Source organism: Ailuropoda melanoleuca, chromosome 15, assembly GCF_002007445.2.
Source record: "Ailuropoda melanoleuca isolate Jingjing chromosome 15, ASM200744v2, whole genome shotgun sequence".
Taxonomy (NCBI): Eukaryota; Metazoa; Chordata; class Mammalia; order Carnivora; family Ursidae; genus Ailuropoda; species Ailuropoda melanoleuca.
The window spans coordinates 87017568-87036774 of NC_048232.1; the positions used below are offsets into that span (position 1 = coordinate 87017568).

A 19207-nucleotide genomic window follows, 5' to 3' on the forward strand; every position below is an offset into this window, starting at 1 on the left:
TAGATTGGAGTTATAAAATGGCGGCCTGGAGCGTGTTGGGTGCTGTTCCACCAGCGGTCTCTGGTTGATCTTGCCGCTCTCCCTCACTGCCGAGCACAGAGAGGCGAGATCCCTGGAGGACATGGTGTTTGAGACCCCAGGCTTGCTGACCACCAAGTTCTTCGAGAATCTCAGCTCACCGGAAGCGACCAGACGCGCTCAGCCGGGCGAGCAGCGACCGCTTCACACCCGAGGCCCGCGGCTGCGACCTCTCACCTGCTCGCGGTCGCTCACCCGGCTTTCGCCGCATCCACAGTACAGCGAGTGCCGCGGCGGCCGCCCGGTAGGTGAGAGACGGACGGACAGCGTGGCAGAAGAAGGGGCCGATCCCGGGGAGGGGCTCCGGGGTCCCGGCATGGGATTGGGCCTGGAAGGGGGAGCCGGGCTGCGAGGCCCAGGCTTGGGGAGGAGGAACCCGGGGTCAGGCAAGGTACCATACCTGGGCCTGGGAGGGGGATCCTGGGCTGGAGGAGTCGGAGTGAGCGACCCGGACCTGGGGAGTAGAAAGCTGAGGTCCGGGTGCGGGACTCGAACCTGGCAGGGGGACCCTGGGCAGGAGGAGCCGGGGTGAGGGGCCCGGGCCGCTGGGTGTTGGGGGTCAGCGTGGAGGGTGGGGCGGGATGACCGCAGCGGCGCGTAGTCGGGTGCTGTTTGTGAAGCCGGGCGCGGGGCCGACCTGTCGCGGCTGCGGCGCCCAGTTTGGGTAAGGCTCGCCCGGGTGCGGGGCCCCCGCGGCCCCGGCGGAGGCAGAGGCCGGATTGGGCAGGGGCCATCCCGACTTGGCCGTCTCGGTTTACTTCCTAGAGCTTCCCCCTCGGTACTTCTTTCTCCTTGGCCATCTCCCCTCTCTCCCTACACTACCTCTTCGGCGTGGCTTCACTTTTCGTCTTGCAGTCCCGGGCTATTGATCACCCCTTTCCTCTGTTCCGTTAAGAAGAAATTTTGAGACTTCGTTTTTCCCTGGCGTTCCAGTTTCCGGGGTCCGCCCCCTTGTTCTCTACTTTTTTTCTCTTTGTCAAGTATGGTCACATCTATTTTCGTCTTAGGGTAAACTGATGTTGACTGAGGTTCGACCCCGAGGATGAGGCAGCACCTGGTGGCAGAGACCACAGAACTCCTTTATCAGGCACAAATAATAGTTTTCTCCAATTATGAAAACTCTCAATTTCCTATCAGTGCTTCATACCTAGGAATCATTTTAAAATCTGGTCCCTTTTTAGCCATAAGCCCCACATTTTTAAAAATTTTCTTTTTTTTAAAGATTTTATTTTATTTTATTTTATTTAAAGATTTTATTTATTTATTCGACAGAGATAGAGACAGCCAGCGAGAGGGGGAACTCAGGCAGGGGAGTGGGAGAGGAAGAAGCAGGCTCACAGCAGAGGAGCCTGATGTGGGGCTCGATCCCAGAATGCCGGGATCACGCCCTGAGCCGAAGGCAGATGTTTAACCGCTGTGCCACCCAGGCGCCCCTAAAGATTTTATTTTTAAGTAATCTGGACACCCACCGTGGGGCTCGAACTCACAACCCTGAGATAGACAGTCGCATGCTCCACCCACTCAGCTAGCCAGTCACCCCTAAATTCTTGATAATAGCTAGGACTTAAGACTCCTTAGGTGCCGAGCCTTGTTCTGAGTACTTTACAGAGCTTTTTTCCCTTCCTCTTCTTGCGTTTAAAAAAAAAAAATTATTGTCTGGAGCATCATGGTTTGAAATAAAATACGGATTTGCTAAAATATATTTTAAAGCCTGGCTCATAATTTAATTCTCTTTTCCCACCCTATACTTTTTACAGTTTTGAGGAAAAATGGTATTTTATAGCCTTTGCTTTTGTTTAATATTTATTAAGCCCTTCCTATGTTCCCGGCACTGTTCAGAACTAAGTTTTTCTTTATCTTCCTTAATTTTCACAACACCTTCCTCTTCTACAGATGAAGAAAGTGAATCACAGCAATTAGATAACTTGCCAGACGTCTAGCAAGAAAATGGCAAAACTGAGAGGCCAGCATTTTATAGTATTTTCTAAAATAAGTAGCGCCCTAGATCGCCGCTCAGCGACTGCTGGAGTACCTGCTGTGTGAGGGCAGGTTTGGGGGCACTTGGAGGGGGCAGTAAACAAAAGGGAGATCCCTGCCCTGGGTTAGGTCATCCCTTGGATAAATACAGTAGACTGGGAAAGCAGCTCCATTAGTTTTGGTTGCTTTACTCTGCTGGTTATCTCTTCACTTGTGGGCCTGAGTTAGATGTTACATTTTCACTACACTGTTTGCACTTTCAGCTCCACCCTTTTTTGCTTTGATAGCTTACTAATAGTTCATAGCAAAAATGACTCCTTCAACTTCTCGGCTCTTCCGCCCCCTGGTGGAGGAGTTAGTTACTGACCAGGGAAAGAGCCCCCCTCCCCCCAACAGTTGAAGTTCAATAAGGAAATAGGTCAGAAAGTACCCTGTTTGCTTTTGTTTGAATGACCAAGATTAATGGCAAAACTTGATCAGGTGATTGAGGGGGAGGTCTTAAAAGGGGGGATTCGCAGGTAATGGCTGAGTGTCATACTTTACGTATTAGCGTTTTCGACTTCAAAACCATTTATTTTACAATCAGGGAAAAAGCCCATACATACTTGTGAAAGTTCAGGTGTTATCAGGATATTATTAAAAGCTGAAAATCCCCTATGTCATTACTCTACAGGGGGTCATATTTTGAAGGACTTTGGAATGTCAACATTTGAATTTTATTTTGTAGATACTAAAGAGAAATGGGCAATGTGTGAGTGCATATCTTAATGACCACAAAATTCCACGAACCGACACTCTGGTGGTTTGTGGTGTTGAGACAAGTGTGAGTGGGCAGAGACCATCAGGAATCTAGACAGGTTTCAGGAACCCTGAATGAACTGGGCACTTGCCCAGGGCAAGATGGGCAGCGGAGGAGATGGAGGTTTTTTTGGTCCATTTAACTGGTGAGTTAGAGAACAGCCAGAACAGCACTCACAATGGAGTCTCTATTGGTTGTTGTGCTAATTTTGTTGTTTATAGCAAAGAATACATATTAGGATCAGAAAACACTGTAAACTGTAAGGGATGGGTACCAGCACCCTTTCTGGCTAGGTGCTTGTATCCACTGCAGAGAGAATTCTGTCCGTCCCTGTCTCTTCCTCCTCTTCCCTGTGACACGGTGGCTTTAGAGGAGTTGAGTGATGGCCTATTCTTGAAGGTCATATATAAATTTTGAGTGTTAACGTCTATATTAATTACATTTTGAACTTTTAAATGATATTCTAGCTTAGCAATATACAATTTGGGGTAATTAAACATTCAGTCTTGGGAAATTCATTTCTATCAACTGTCTATAGCCTAAAGAAGAGGACTCGTGCTGTGAAAGTATTTCCAGTGCCTTATTAAAATTCCTATCTAAAGATGAACTTCTTAGCTGGATCATCTTTAAGAGAATTTTAAGTATTTAAAATGTTTTGCCTGTAGCAAGACTGTAATTGTAATTTGCGTAGAATAAATTAAGCACTTGTTGATTGCATATACAGTACTTAAGATTTCAGATTTTAAAAAGTCAGTGTTCTATTTTAATTTTTTTCAAACAGAGCTGGTTTTGCGTCGTTCAGAAAGAGTGCCAGTGCTCACACCCCCTCCTTCCGTATCTGCATATGTAAACTGAGAGCCTAATAATGCTGCTGTAAGGTTCTCACGAAGGCGGTTCCCACTGGTAGCAGGAATGGGTTGTTGTTGTGTTTTTTTTTATCTCATGCTAGAGTGAATTTTTAAAGTTCTTTGTAAAAATTCTTTAACAATTCTTCACAAATTCTTGGAGAGCCTGGGTGGTACAGTTAAGCCGTCGGAGTCGTGGTTTCGTCGCAGGTCACGATCTCAGGGTCATGGGATCAAGCCCCTCATCGGGCTTCACGCTTGGCTGGGATTCTGTCTTCCTCTCTCTCTGCCCCTCCTGCTTGTATGCACTCACTGTCTCTCGGATAAATAAATCTTTAAAAAAACTCTTCATAAGTTCTTATGTCATGGTCTAGAAGAGCACTTTTTACTTCTTTTTACTTCTAACGTAGGTTTGGAAAGATGGCCAAAAGAGTTGCTGAGAAGGAACTGACGGACAGGAATTGGGATCAGGACGATGCCGCAGAAGAGGTAAGATCGTTTTCCGAGAACGACTTCCTGCCGCTTCCACATTGACATGCACTCTGGGGTCGCTCGGGAAGATCGTGTAGCACAGTTAAAAAGGTATTGTAAAGCACAGCCTGAACAGAAAATGGTCTGGTTTCTTATGACCCGCACTTAAGGAATTTATTAACTACGTTGGGGTGTCTTTTTCTCCTAGTGCCTATTTCCTCAAATACTCTGCCCCTTTGCAGAAGCACCCTCCTGAATTTCACGTACTTCCTGCTTTCTAGACCCACAGTTCTGGTCGAGGTCGAAGAGGGAGCAAGCGATCTAGTGGTGAACTCAGCAAGGTGCCAGTGCTGGCACTTGAGAAGTGGCTCCCCACCACGTGCCTCTCAGCCTGCCATACCCAGAATTTGAGATTTCAGATCGAGGTTGCCTCCCGTGCTCTGATGCCTCTTGGAGGTCTGTCTTATTTCATGTTCACACGGATCCGAGACACCCCCCCCCGCCCCGTCCCCGCAAAAATTGCATTAATTGGAATAGAATTCAAATTGGCCTAGTTTCTTTCCTAACAAAATAAAAATGGTCTTCCCTGAGGAAATATTTTAATTTTTCTCTTACAAAGAGTAGAACGCAGCAGCATTTTTAGTGCCTCATCAGCAGTTTGATGCACTAAGGAAATCTGTAACGAGGTTAGCCTTTCAAGTTAATACAATAGCGCTAAGTTTAAAAAAAAGAAGTCTGCCAAAGTGTGTTTCCAAGCCTATTCTTAAACCATCTTCCTTCTTTCTGAATCTCGTAGTATGAACGTTTTTTTCCTTTACAAATGTGTGTATCAATATGTTTAGGGAAACGAAAATCACAAGTATATTAATATTTTGACAAGGTTTTCAACATTTCTAACTGACTTGGTGCTTTTTTTTTTTTTTTTTTTTAAGATTTTATTTATTTATTCGACAGAGATAGAGACAGGCCAGCGAGAGAGGGAACACAAGCAGGGGGAGTGGGAGAGGAAGAAGCAGGCTCACAGCGGAGGCCTGATGTGGGGCTCGATCCCATAACACTGGGATCACGCCCTGAGCCGAAGGCAGACGCTCAACTGCTGTGCCACCCAGGCACCCCTGACTTGGTGCTTTTTAACCAGCTCTTTGGTAACTTAAGTTTTTTCCAGGTCTTAGGCACAGTATTACATTCTGTGCCTAGTAGGATTTATGATTACCGTATAATGATTTGCTTTGACATTAACATATTTCAGGAATGAAAGGACTTCCATTTAGTTAAGTTCTAATGAGTCTGAAAGGACCTTACATTGAATTCGGGACAAGTGTAGCCAGACGGTCCCTTCACTTAAGGGTGGACATCTCTTTAAGTTTATTATTATCTGAAATAACTACAGAGACAGCTTCTTACAGAAAGTATTTTACGCAGCCCTACAGGGTAGAAGAAGGGCTGAAATAAAGCCAAATATCGTCTGCAAATCCCTGATTGTGGGCATACTTCTTTTAGCTGCTGGGAAGAACAGGAGCTTTCCAACAGGGTCGCTTAGAGTCGTCCGGGCTGTGCCAGTGGTCTCTGAGATGACAGGCAAATGGGCAAGGTTTCTCTTAAAAATCATGTGCATATGTGATAAAAATAAGCTCTGTTTTTGAAAACTGTGGTAGTAAGATCCTCGATTTGGGCATTTGGATGTTAGGACTGGCTCTGTTACCAACTGTTCATGATCTTTAAGGTAAGTTTTGGCTTTTGAAGAACAGATTTGGCTTCTTAAAACTGGATTTTTATTCTAAGTTTTATTCATATCTTTGAATATGTTTGAAATTTGAAGAACTGGTCCTGAAGTTTTTTGCCAAACTTCTTTTTTTAAACATTTTATTTATTTACTTTTAGAGTGTTGGGGGAGGGATTTGCAGAGGGAGAGAGACAATCTCAAGCAGACTCCACACTGAGCACAGAGCCCAGCGCAGGGCTTGATCTTAGGATCCTGAGATCATGACCTGAGTCAAAATCGAGTCGGACGCTTAACTGAGCCACCCAGGCGCCCCTCTACCAAACTTTTGACGGTCTTAGTCTTGTCAGAACTTCCCTGTGTGAGCTCCTCTGGATTGTGGTTCAAAGCCTGGGTTTGTATATATCTGGATGATTTCTGATTCACCTAAGTAGCTTTGGGATTCACAAGGTAGACAATAGACATAAACTTTATTGTAATGTGACCTCTGCATAATTTGTTGCCAGTATTAACAGTACTTTAAAACCAGCAGATACTAAGAAAAGTTTGGTCAGGCTTTTGTGTTCAGCATTTCTTCCCCTTTTGGGCCTCATCTTACTGCTTTTTAATTTGTACACTTACAGGTGGGAACATTCTCAGTGGCCAGTGAGGAAGTCTTGAAGAACAGAGCCATAAAGAAAGCAAAGCGTAGAAATGTTGGATTTGAAGTGAGTGTTTTCTTCACCGCTTTTGGTATTAAACACTAATTTGATTTCTAATTGCAGAACATTTCTATCTCTGGGAGCAGTCAGATCGATAAATGCTTTTTAAAATGCTTACTCTACTTGTCAAAATCCTTGAGGTGGCCCGTGGGAGATAGAAAACAATAAGATGTGCACCGTGTACACGTTAGAAATAAAGTGTAAACCTAGACAAACCCAGGCTGGGGGCAATAAGAGGAGTGGCGGCAGGTGGAGTAAGGAAGGGAAGTGCCGGGTGTTCTCGCAGTCCCTCCACCCAGTCCCTCCGGTCCCTGGCATTGAGTGGGGGCGGGGCGTCCTTTAGCTGTAACAGAAGCATTTCACATGTAGATTTTCTTCCTCATATAGTATGTTACAGTGTTTCCTTCCTGTGTTCACAAGGGTTCAAAGAGGAGTTGTAACTCTGGAATTGAAATCATGCAGTTCGCATTCAGCCGTCACTCCACATTTAATAACTCTTCCCCAGTACAGTCCTCAGCCCTCAGATACGTGCCGGACACCTGTGTGCCGACTTGGTGGCCCGGGCGTCTGTTGTCAGGCTGGAGAAGCTGCTGTGCACATCCTGGAGGCAGCCGGAAGAAGCCACCTTTCGTAGTGGCTCTGTTCAGTTGTATTACTGCAAGTTTCCTATGGTCTGATTTCATTCTTGAAGACCGGTGATGGGTTGGATGTAGGTATTGAGCCTAGTGAAGTTGGAAGGCTCATGGAGAAGACACAGCGGGGGAAGGACAACTTAATTAGGGAGGAAGTGATTGGTTTACTTGGGGAAATGTATTTTACGGGCCTGGGGTGCATTCAAGTGAGGTTCTGTAGGGACCACTACGTAGGTGGGTGCTTACCTGGCGCAGGAGGAGGGGTGACAGCTGGGTGCAGCTCTGGGAGTTGTCACCATGCTGCAGGTTGAAACCGGGGTGTAGCTGAGAGGGGCAGCTCGTGATGTAGACTGAGAAGCCTTCGAAGGAAGGAGGAAAGACCACCTCGAGGAGGGATCGCCCCAGCTCAGATGAGTGACAGTGAAGAGGTAGAAACCATGTAGACCACGGTCCACACTTGGCCCAAGGGAAGGGGGTTGGGGGAGCCCTCTGGCTGTTAAAGGAAATGAATATGGGTAGTTGAAATCAACATATCATTTCAGCTATAACTTTTAGAACTTGCATAAGAAATTAAATGTTATGTCGTCCACTTAAATGCTGAAATGTGGCTTTTCCCATATATAGTTGACTGCTAAACAACATGGGTTTGAATTGCCTGGGTCCATTTATATGGAGGGTTTGGTTTTTTTTTTTATAAGGAAGGGAGGTGGGCACACCTGACCCCCATGTTGTTCAAGGCTCACCTGTCATGGATTTGCCCATTCATTCAGATCTCTTAAGCACTGGAGATAACATTGGTGGTTAAAAACAGATAGGAGTAAGTAAAATACCCATGCCTTGTGGAACTTACATCCTAATGATGGAAGAGACACGCCGAGTATATAGTATTTGCTTTCCTCTAAGTGCCATGGAGAAAAATAAGTGAGGGAGGCTGGTGGGCCCAGGGACATGTCCGTTCCATGGGGCCCAAGCGGACAGGTCCTCGTTCACTTCTGTCCTTTTTCTGAGTGACTCCTATTCTTCCCCCCCCCTTTTTTTTTCTTAAACCAGTGGTTCTTGAACTTTAGTGATGATTCTAGAGCCAACTTGTTAACAGTTTCTAAAATCAGTATAAATACCCTGTGGCTTTTTAATCTCGTGCAGAATGGCAGGCTGTGAGGAGCTGCTCGCAGCTTTCCACTTTGTCCGTGGACTATTGTTGTAAAGTGGTAGCTGCTGGTTTGGTGTACTTGGGATATTGAATCCTCAAAAATCAAATGAGAGTGTCAGGGCCTAACCTGTATTACACACATTAAAATTCATACAAGTTAAGATTTTGCCTTTTTTGCCTAATTTTATTGCCATAATGTATCCATGGTCAGTAACCATCTGAAATTCCTGTGGATATGATTGAAACTTTGGTGTTTTTTGAAAACTGTGCTATATTATTAGGCTAACCAACCCATTCGAAAAATGAAGAGTTTCTATCTAGTTTAAGTAATATTTTTGTGAGATCATAATTATAATTTGGGTGAAAACGTAAGGTTTGTGCACTCCCTCGGATATTCGGAAGCATGTATTCCATCACGTGTTTCCAAGAATATTTCCTAGATCCTCCCTTGGATCTTGTTTCCAGGAAGCACATCGTGCCCACTGTGGTGTAACCACTAGTTTTGAATGGAAAAAAAAGGTAACCTTAGCAGAGCAGTGTAAACTGAGGAACGTTTTTCCAGGAGTTTCCAGGGACAGAGAGCCGGTTTTAGAAGCTCATAAGGTGTGCCAGATATTTCCAGAACATCGCGGGTTGGAGATGTGAGGAAGCCAGAGGCAGTGGGGAAAGGTCTACTAGAAAGACCTTGCTGATGGAAATAGTGAGAAAAGAGAGAATAAAAATGTGGCCCCTGGATTTCTCAACCAAGGGAAGGTCTAGATTTGAGAGTCAACTGCTCACGTTTCCAGAAGCTAAAAGCTACAGAAGTGCTTTAGGAAGTCACAGGAAAATGGGTAAGATACCGCCATCAGTCAGCCTGACTTGATGTTTCTACAGCTCCCTTAGGCTAACGGTCTTTGAGTGGTACAAGGGAACTGCTTCGCTTGGGCTGTAGTCATTTAAGAATGTTTGGTTTTAGTTGTAATTCTGAGGCTGTGTACACAACTTATTGCGTTAGCCTTTTTTTGTCTTATATCTTAGATATCTTTTTAAAAACAAGTTTCACTGTAAATCACTGTCTTCGTGGCTGTGCCAGGAAGGCAGCTGTGGAGCGCAGAGCTGTCGTGACGAACAAAGTCGGTCTCGCGTCCTGTCTCTGCATGTGCTGCTCCGTTTCCCCCGGTGCTGGTCCCGTACGGGTCCTGGGTGCCCCTCAGCCACCGTGGTGTCGTCACACACTTGCTTGTTCGTCACGAACCACGGGCATCTAATGTGTGCTCTTTCTTTATGTTTCAGTCTGATAGTGGAGGGGCCTTTAAAGGTTTTAAAGGTTTGGTCGTCCCTTCTGGAGGAGGAGGGTTTTCTGGATTTGGTAACGGTGCTGGAGGGAAGCCTTTGGAAGGACTGTCTAACGGAAGTGGTGTAACTAGCGCCCCTCCCTTCTCCAGCGCAAGGGCAGCCACGGAGAGCAAGGCAGCCTTTGGTGAGTAGCTTCTCCTCCCCGCGCTCCCAGCTGTGTAAAGACTGTCTGGAAACTAACTTTGCAAAGATGTTTTTCTTGTACTTTATCCTGGGTCCTGGGACTACATGAGCAAAAACAGGGTAATAATGAAAGGGATGGCAATTAGAAAGTTGTTGGCTATTTGCAGAGTTAAGTGAGTAGAGCACAGGCTTTTGAGCCAAAATAGACCCAGGTTCTGTTCTCAGCTCTGCCTGTCACTGGCTCTGTGACCCTGGTAAAGTTCCTTAGCCTCTGAGCCTCCAAATCTTCAACCGTGAAATGAGAATGACCCTCAGAATTGACCTATGGGGTCAAAAGAGAAGAGAAAGCTCTTAGTGGACCCTTAGTAAAGGGCTGCCTCCCCATGTGCTCATTCATACGTTCTCTGTGTACCAAGGACCACACCTGCTAGGAACTTACAGGCCCGCCACTCTAGATGTATTTCACCCGGGATGTGGTGACTGCCTGATCCTGTTTTGAGAAAATTGGTCAAGAACTCTTGGGATTAGCAACAGAGAACGGAATCATGGGCTGCAGTCCTCGGTTTTCAGAAGTGATCCTGGCTGGTTGGATTTTACTGAGCTAGTTATTCTAAATATATACCGTTGTGTTGTAGTGAGGCACAATGCTTAGTGTGATTAAGCCAGCACTTTCTGTTAAGATTTTAACTGCATTAATACAAGTTCATCCCTACAGCCTTGGGGATTAAGTTTTATACTAACTGTGTGACAGTTCCAGGGGAAGCGGGCCTCCTTTTCAAAGAAAAGGGTATTTTAAAATTGCAGAAGTTTTAACGCAAGCACATCCTAGACCGTGTTCTTGTATAAAGTTTGATGTTTGAGATCACCGGTTCCTAAACAGTAGATGTGCACATGCTTCTTGGGCGGTCACAAAAATAGGATGCAATAAATGCAGAAAATACGAAGACAGAACAGCATAAAAATCCGGGTGATAGAATCAAATCAACTTCTTAGTGAACTCTTCAAACTTTAATTCCCTATAGGATCTGTTGCTGCAAATGGTCCTACCTCCTTGGTCGATAAAAAGATTTTAACTCCCAAAACTAATGGTGACAGTCAGCAGCCCTCGTCGTCTGGCCTTACCTCCAGTGCAGCCTGCCCCCGGAATGCCTATCACAAGCAGCTGGCTGCCTTAAACTGTTCCGTTCGGGATTGGATCGCGAAGCACGTGGACACAAACCCGCTGTGCGACCTGACGCCCATCTTTAAAGACTACGAGAAATACCTCGCGGGTATCGAACAGCAGCACGGGAGCAGTGGCAGCAGGAGTTCCGAAAGTGAAACTAACAAAATGCCACTTGCCACACAGTCCCCTTCCCTATTCGGGTCAACAAAACTGCAGCAAGACTCGCCATTTCCGTTTGCTGGCAACAAGGTGGAGGACACCTCTGAGAAGAAGACGGACCCGTCCGTAGGAGCCGCAAGTGCCTCGTTTAACTTCGGCAAGAAAATCGACAGTTCTGTCTTGGGCTCATTAAACTCCGGCCCCCTGACTGGATTTTCGTTTTCTTCTGGCAACTCCAGTTTATTTGGCAAAGATCTTACCCAGAATAAACCAGTGTCTTCACCATTTCCCACGAAAACGTTGGAGGTGCACGCCGAAGGCGGCAGTAGCGAATATAAAGGTAATGGTAACATTCATCCTCCTACGTCTGTTTCGGATCTGAGTTTCGTGGTTAGCGGCACAGACGTAGATTCGTGATTCAGGTGGATCGGGATTCACGCGGTGACTCAGTAGGTTCCCGGATGTGATCTCGGACCAGGTTGATCAGCTGCTTTTGAGTCTGTTGTTTCCCTCTCTGTAAAGTGGAGTAAGACCTATTTTGTAGGGCTACTGTAAGGATTGAGGATATAAAAATAAAAATGAAGAATAGAACAGTATCTGGCACAGTGACTTTGAAAAGTATTAAACACATGGTTTTGCACATAAAAAAATGAAGTGAGTCAACAGTGTGTGAGAATCGTGTCTTACGTAAAGAATGGTCAATGTCCATGGCATGTCTTGTGTTTGGAAGACTTAATCATAGGTGAAGTCTCATGGCAGAATAGTACTGTACTGTGAATAAAAAAGGTAGGCTTTGCATAGCACTGGGGAACAAATGGGCAGGGTTTCCCTTGATGTGTCTGGACTGCAGCCACCTTTCCAGAAGCATCCACCTTGGGTGGTGTCAGTGCTCCAAACTGGGCCTGAGTTACAGGCCCTTCACTCCCTGTTCTTAGCTCTTTGCAAAGAGAGGTTCATGGCATACTCCCTCCTCGTCCCGTGGTGGTTGTGAACAAGTTGTGTGAGGACTTGTAAGCAGGTCAAAAGTCCATCTCGCAGGAGGTGTTCACTTCTCGGTACTTGAGAGTGAAAGAAACCGGCCATTTTCTCCCAGGAGCGAAACTTCCATTCCTTCCAGCCCTCAGGCAAGGGCCCTCCAGAGGAAAGCATAGACTAAAGATCTCCCCTTGTATTTCTCTGCCCGAAATAAGACGGACGGAGAGGCGTCCTGCTCCTGGGGTGCTCCCAGGAACGGGGGGGGGGGGGCTGCCCGTGGGAGGGCCGCGGAAGGAGGCTCGGTTCCCGCCTGCTCTGCTTGTCTAATGGCCGCGCCACTCCCCGCGCCAGGGACACTTCGTGAGCTCGTTGGGCTCTCACTGCCTGGCCCGCCCTGGAGAGCCTCGCTCATGGCTTTCTTCTTGGGAATTTAAATCCTGTCGCTTTGACTTGTTTGAGCACCAGAATTGTGTTGCTGAGCCTGTTGCTGCTTAATCTAGCGTGTCCTGGGACCGTCTTTCTCCGGAGGATTCCTTGTTTGCATCAGTGTCTTAGCTCTCCCCTGGGGCCGGGCGGGGCCGGGAGGGCGTCTGGTACCCGAGCCCCCAGATGCGGGGCCACCCAGACAGGGCTGGCTACCGCTTTGTGGTGGTTTCTCTGCCAGCCTGCCCCGTCACCAGTGTGTTGTCCTCCTCTTCCTTGGCCGTCGCTGTGACTGGTGATGCCTTATTGTGACACACACGGGAGCATCTGGGGACGGAGGTGATAGAAGCCTGTCTGCAGTTTTCCTTCCTGGGGCGGGGGTATCTTGAGTCTACGTGGGTGTTCATTTTTCTGTTAAAATTTGCGCACCGAATCCTAAGCATCGAGTTTTTCATTCCAGGGCTTTCTACAGATTAACATTTAGAAGAGAGAAAGAAGCATGTGCCCATTAAAAATTATTCTCATTTTTCACAAAATAATTAAAATCCAGTAAGTCCGCGCCCCCCCCCCCCNAGTCCCGCCCCCCCCCCCCCCAGTTAGACGTGCGCTTTTGATTTCTGCATCAGCTTACAGGGAATTTTTAGGTCGAGGTGTTGGGGGATGGGTAACTTCTTTTGTGACACTTTTAAGTTCTTGATTTGACTTCTACTGAGTGAGTGTTGTTTTTATAAAAGGCGGAGATGACGAAGAGAGTGACGAGCCGCCCAAAGTAGTAGTTACCGAAGTAAAAGAAGAAGATGCTTTTTACTCCAAAAAGTAAGCAGGGGTCCCGGGAACCGCGTGGGCGCGGGCTTGCCGAGCACCCCGCCGGGCGGTGCCTGCTCTCGGAATGGGAACAAGGGAGAATTCTTGAGCTGTTGGTTTGAAAACAAACGGATTCTAGAAATTTCCTGCTGGGCATTTCCTACTTTTTTCTGGTATTTTTGGCCTTTCTTGCTTCTGAAGTGCTTTAGAGATGGGATTTTCTTTGACCGTCCCACCGTCCCACCCCGGTCTCCTTCCTCCTCTTCCCCTGGCCCTCCCTGCACAAAGAAAGTCACCTCGTCACCGACTTCACTTTGGTTTTACTTCCACTCTTCATCGGGAGACCTTATCCCCTCCTGGAGACCTGGTTGGCCTTTGTGGGTTTTCTCAGCCAAAAAGTTCTGCATGGTGACCGGCCCTTTAGTTCCTCCTCAGTGATGAGAGCGGTTTTGGGTTTTTGTTCATTTTTGTTTTTATATGAGAGCTGTTGCTTTCAGAAGATAGCCAAGGAAAACTTACGAATTATCCAATGCCAGTGAGATGAAATTAGTACTTTTTAACAAGCACATTCACAGAGAGGTCAGTTGTGCCATTTTAGAAGCTTCCCTAGAGTTGTGTATTTAAATACAGAAATTTCAGACGAGTCAGCCGTGTTCGTAGCGATCACCATATCCTCTGGAATTCCCAAGCATTATTATTTGAGGACTTTTCAGAATCCAACAGTTCCTTTGGCTTGTTTTTAAATTTAATTACACAGATGACCTATAAAGGCGTGATTTTTTCCTAATCGGAGTAAATCAAAGGAGCGGGCAGTGTTTTGATTTGTGGGTTTCGGACCCAAGGCGATGCATGACATGGCAGGCTCGGGAGGCGTTTGATTACATGTCAGGCCTTGCTTAAGAGCATTTTCCAAAATTTCAGCCTTTTGGCAGATCAAAAATTGAAGGAGTCCTGAAGAAAATTAAAAAATAAATAGGAAAAGGGGAGAAAGATGGGGGACAGAGGGTCCTGTACTCGTTCCTGTCCCAAAAGGACCAGATCGGCCTCTTGAGCTCGGGGCCAAAGGAGCATATCAGAGGTGTGGAGTGTTTGCTGTGGTTTTGACCGAATTGAGAATAGGTAGCTTCAGAAAGTGGTTTTTTCAAGTTGCAGATGACCCACTATTCTAATAATTGGGAAAAATAGGAAGCGTTCTAGAATATCTAACCAGATTTTATTTGGGTTTGTACCCAGACCCAGTCAGAATCGATCAAAGATTCATCCTGATCTTTTCACACAAGCATGAACAGCGGTTGTTAGAAAACTTGTCTGTTGAGTATCTGATGGTCTCGCTTCTTGTTCTCCACAGGTGTAAACTGTTTTACAAGAAAGACAACGAATTTAAAGAGAAAGGCGTGGGTACTTTGCATTTAAAACCTACGGCCAATCAGAAGACGCAGCTGTTAGTGCGGGCAGACACCAGTTTAGGTGGGTATCTTGTTTCTCGGGTGCCATGAAATAATGCCAACCACCCGGCGCTTAGAAGCCCTTCACCCGCTGATTCCGGTCACGGAGATCTTCAGGTACTCGACGTGTTTTGGGGGCGCAGAACAGCAGTCATTCAGATCAGATGCATCCTGTGCTTACGGGGATCAGAGACCGGGTGGGGTACCGGCGTAGCGGTGCGTGAGAACACGTGCACGTATGGAAAGAAGTAACCAAATGGTTTTCATTTTACTTTGTGTTGGAAACGTGGTGAAGAAGCTAGAGTGCATTGGATGGCTTAACAAACACCGAAGGAGAGTTAACCACTGAAAGGGATCTGCTTTCTGTAGGAAATAGCCGTTAACATGTTGCCGGCTCCCCTTCTCCCCACTCCCAGCCCCACCCTTAGAACAGCCCACCCGAAGGAGGCGGCGGGGGCCTGGAGGAGCCGGGCAGAGGGCCAGGGCGGGTCTGTGAGGAAGCGGTGGTTACCGCTAGGCCCTGGCGGGCTGGGTTGCAGAAACTTCTGTGCGGCTCTCTCTTTCCTGTGGGCTTGACTTGTGGCTGACGCCATCGCCGTCATAGCGCTCTTACCCGGTGAGCCGCAGAGAGGTTTCTTTGCTGACTATTCTGCCTTTGTTTGAGTGACCTAGTGAAGGCTCTGGGTCATGCCGATGTGTTCTTTCCCTGGTGTGAGCACGGACACCCCTCAGAAGGCCTGGCCGCTGCGACAGCGTGCAGGCGGGACACCGTGCTGGCATCCGCGTCAGGGAACCCAGGCTCTTTTTCCTGACCTTCCTGTTGGCTCCCGATTTTGGACCCATTCAGTAGACCAGGGCTTCATAGTTGACAGTTAGCACGTGGAAGTTGTGGTCTTGTGTGATTTCCGTGTCCTCCTTCCTTTGCTCAAATGCAGGCAACATACTGCTGAATGTTCTGATCCCACCCAACATGCCGTGTACCCGAACGGGGAAGAACAACGTCCTGATCGTATGTGTTCCAAATCCGCCCATCGATGAGAAGAATGCCACCAGCCCGGTCACCATGTTGATCCGGGTGAAAACAGGCGAGGACGCGGATGAGTTGCACACAATTTTACTGGAGAAAAAGGATGGCTGAGCGCACTTGGGCCGAGGGATCGGCGCCAGGCTGCTGCTCCCCGCCTGCCCCTTAGACTTAGTCAGGTGTTCTTCTCTTCTCACTTTGACATTCTAAGAACTTAGAGATAACGTTAAACTTTGTGAGGAAGATTAATATGGCCAATAAAACCTTTAAACGTTAAGTGTCAAGAACCTGTATTCTCCCTTCTTAAGAACTGTCTGATGTGTAAAATACGTTTGAGTGAAATTTTTTGGAAGATTTTTAATGTTCATTTATTAAACTGACCACAAGTGGTTTCTTAATAGGCTGAAATCAGGGTATCGATTAGACTTCCCAAAGGCTGTTCCGGTCCACGGGTTTTGGGGTCTGCTGCCACCGCCGGCGAGGCCTTCCGTAGCCCCCGTGGCCAGGAGGAAGCTTGCCTGGGGCTTCTCTCTGGTGGGCTTGACTGATTTGGGAGAACAGCACTCTTTCCAAGTGAATCGTGCTACCACGCTGTGACCGAGGTATTTTTCCTTTGCTTTCTCGTATTGTTATTTTAAGCTGAACCACGAGTACTAAATGTCCCCCCTCAGCATTAGAGGCTTCCACTTTTTATTTGCAGACATTGGCCTTTTAACCCTGTGGGCTGCTTTACCCGATTGAGGAACTGCTTTTTCATTTTAAAAGGAAACAAGTAGCTTGTTCTTTGGTTTCGTAGTTTCATCCTCGAGGTGCTGTTACTTCTGTCTTCCCCTGCAGACAAAGAGAACTGAGGGGGATTGCCAGGAACGAGGTTTAAAAGCACAAATTTGGTAGCTTATAGTTTATAGACCATGGACCACAAACCCTTGTAGAGATGACAGTTAAGTCAAGGTTAGAGCATAGTACGAAAGAAACAATACGTCTTAGCTGTTTGTGCCATGATGGACCCTGTGGATCTAAGAGCTACTTACAATTCAAAGTCCTAGGAGTTTTTACTACACATGAGCCATGTGAATTAGCCAGGAAACACGCAATAAGGTAATGGAATTGAAACTGTGTGTGACTGTTGCCTTTAACTTTAGATAGAAGTATGCTCTACATTTGATACCTGAAGTTTCCGCTTTTTTACAAGATACTCAGTACGTCCATTTGGGAGGGAGCCATGGTTATGCACGAGCAGAGCCATGTCACTTCTCCACAGCTGTCAGGTCACGGATCCTAGTGTTCTTGGAAGATTCTGGGCACATGACTTAGCTACAGATTTTAATGTTTAAATGTCCACTTTCATTCCTCGTTAATCATTTAATGCTGGTACCATATGATCTTGTTTCAAGGCTCAGGGTCCGTGCCTGAGGGCTCCCACTTGTATGTTTTGATCTTCAGTACGTAATGTCTTCTGACTTAGAAAAGAGTAGAAAATAATTGTAGATAGTACAGTTGCTTTTTTTAAAAGAAGCTGTAATTTTTAGAGATTTATAAAGGGGACAGGGAAACCATTTTATGATCCAGTATGTTAACTCAGATGCTTGAGTGGGGTTGTTGGCCAACAGGTTATCATGAGATGCCTGCACTTCTGTTTTCTGATTGCGGTGTGAGACTCTGGCCCAGGGTGTGACTCTGGATGACTGGGGGGGCTGCGGTCAGGCTCTCACGTTGGCAGAACCAGGGAGGGAGTGACAGTTACTTTATTACTTTTGCGTTTTCTTTTTAGAATCAAGAATACTCTGGAGTGTTTGTTACAGGTGATTTCTAGGACGTGGTGGTTGACATGTTATAGTGGCCGTGCCCGCCACCCCCCCCAGCCGTGGGTGAGGTTTACCCAGCTGCTAGGAGGACAAGGAAATGCAGGGCATGGATTTCTGTCCCGTGTGGCCCACCCGTGGTCCCCAGGAGCCGCGAGGTCACTCGGGCACTTTCAGGGACTCTGCGCTGGCAGCAGCCTCTGCGTGGCCAGTGGGACGTTTGCCAAACGTGGCCCAGCAGCATCAGGGTTGGGTCACCTTTCGCCCCCCACCCCTCATGTGGCTTTCTTTTTTCCTGACATTCCCAGCACATTATTGCTGCTAAGACTCGCTGTTAAAGTGACGATTACAGGGACAGGTGTGGTGCGTGGGCTGTAACTCCCAGCATGGTATTTCCTTCATGCTGCTTCCCCTTTGGTCTCTACTTTAATCATGTATTGAACCAGAAGAGCCCGAGCGCGTGTGGGTTTTCCTACGAAACCTAAATAGTTCTGTGTTACTTGGAGGAAGAGCCCCTTTGGCCCCCGAAGGCCCGCCTTCTCTCCGTGGCTGGATTAGTAGCTAAATAACGCCCCATGGGGTTAGTTAGATTTGTTTTTAACAAAAATACTAGAAATTGGGCTTTAAAATGTTTAACATAGACTGAAATTTTGTTTTTCGTTAGAGGATCTAGGACGTATGTCATCTGTGTGGCCTGAAGGGAGGTGTTTTTAACCTTTAACCCGAAATCAGTTGTGTTGCATCCTGATAGATACTGAGGGTTCCAGTGGCCTTTTAAAAACTGCTGTGTGTCCTTCTTGTGAGTGTTCCCCAGTAAGCAAAAAAATGAGCGTTGTGCTGTCTTTGTTTTTAGCATTACAGGCTGGAAATGTGTGTCCAGGTTTTAAAGCAGTTTAGATTGTGTTTTCCAGGGAAGGACAGGTCTGACCATTTCTGAGTTGATTTTCTCGAAAAGGATTATAGTTTTACAGTTTCAGTTCTAAATCATATTTTTGATACGCTGCATGCCAAAAAGAATCTGCCTGTTCTGGGGTGGAGGAAGAAAAATCCCATCGTACTCTCCGAGTGCAGAACAAGTCCTCACTGAGAAAGCCGTTTTGGTTTCGTTTGAAAGTTAAACACGTCTTTTGAGGATCTGTCAGCTCTTTGATTTCTGAAGTCAGAATGTGAGCACAGTGCATTTTGAAGGCTTTGCAAACCCAATGGCTCACTCCCAAACCCCTGGCTATTCGTTCTCATTCTGGAAGTGAGAATCTGTGGTATAAAGTGGCGTGTCCCACGGTGCCGGCAGGCGACTGCGAGGAGCCCATCGGTCCCGCTCTGAGCACCGGGCTCTTCTTGGCCAGAGGCAATCATGGTTAGGACTCCGGGCCTCTGCTTGACGCAGACGCGATCAGAACAGATGTAAAACTTCTTAGCAATCAGATAAGTTGTTTGCTTTCTATTTTACATAGGAAATTGTTTTCTAAAACTAAAATACTTGAATTGTCAGACAATGTAATCTCAGTTTGTATTCATTAGTTTTTGAGGAAGTGTAATAATCCATGAAATGTGAATAAATGGAAAGTAAACAAAA

At 46.6% G+C, this 19207-nt stretch overlaps 1 protein-coding gene across 2 annotated transcripts; it reads left to right on the forward strand.

Moving 5' to 3' along the window:
• On the forward strand, nucleotides 1–19207 carry NUP50 (nucleoporin 50). Of its 2 annotated transcripts, none has more exons than XM_011229514.3 (8): nucleotides 1–326; nucleotides 4110–4188; nucleotides 6514–6597; nucleotides 9649–9835; nucleotides 10857–11498; nucleotides 13291–13372; nucleotides 14709–14827; nucleotides 15741–19207. In XM_011229514.3, exons 2-8 carry the CDS (start codon nucleotides 4120–4122, stop codon nucleotides 15941–15943), a joined length of 1386 nt encoding a protein of 461 aa, XP_011227816.1. In that variant the 5' UTR covers nucleotides 1–326; nucleotides 4110–4119; the 3' UTR covers nucleotides 15944–19207. The 2 variants fall into 2 exon arrangements, with proteins under 2 accessions (XP_011227816.1, XP_002922961.1); XM_002922915.4 differs by having other exon boundaries at nucleotides 2–322.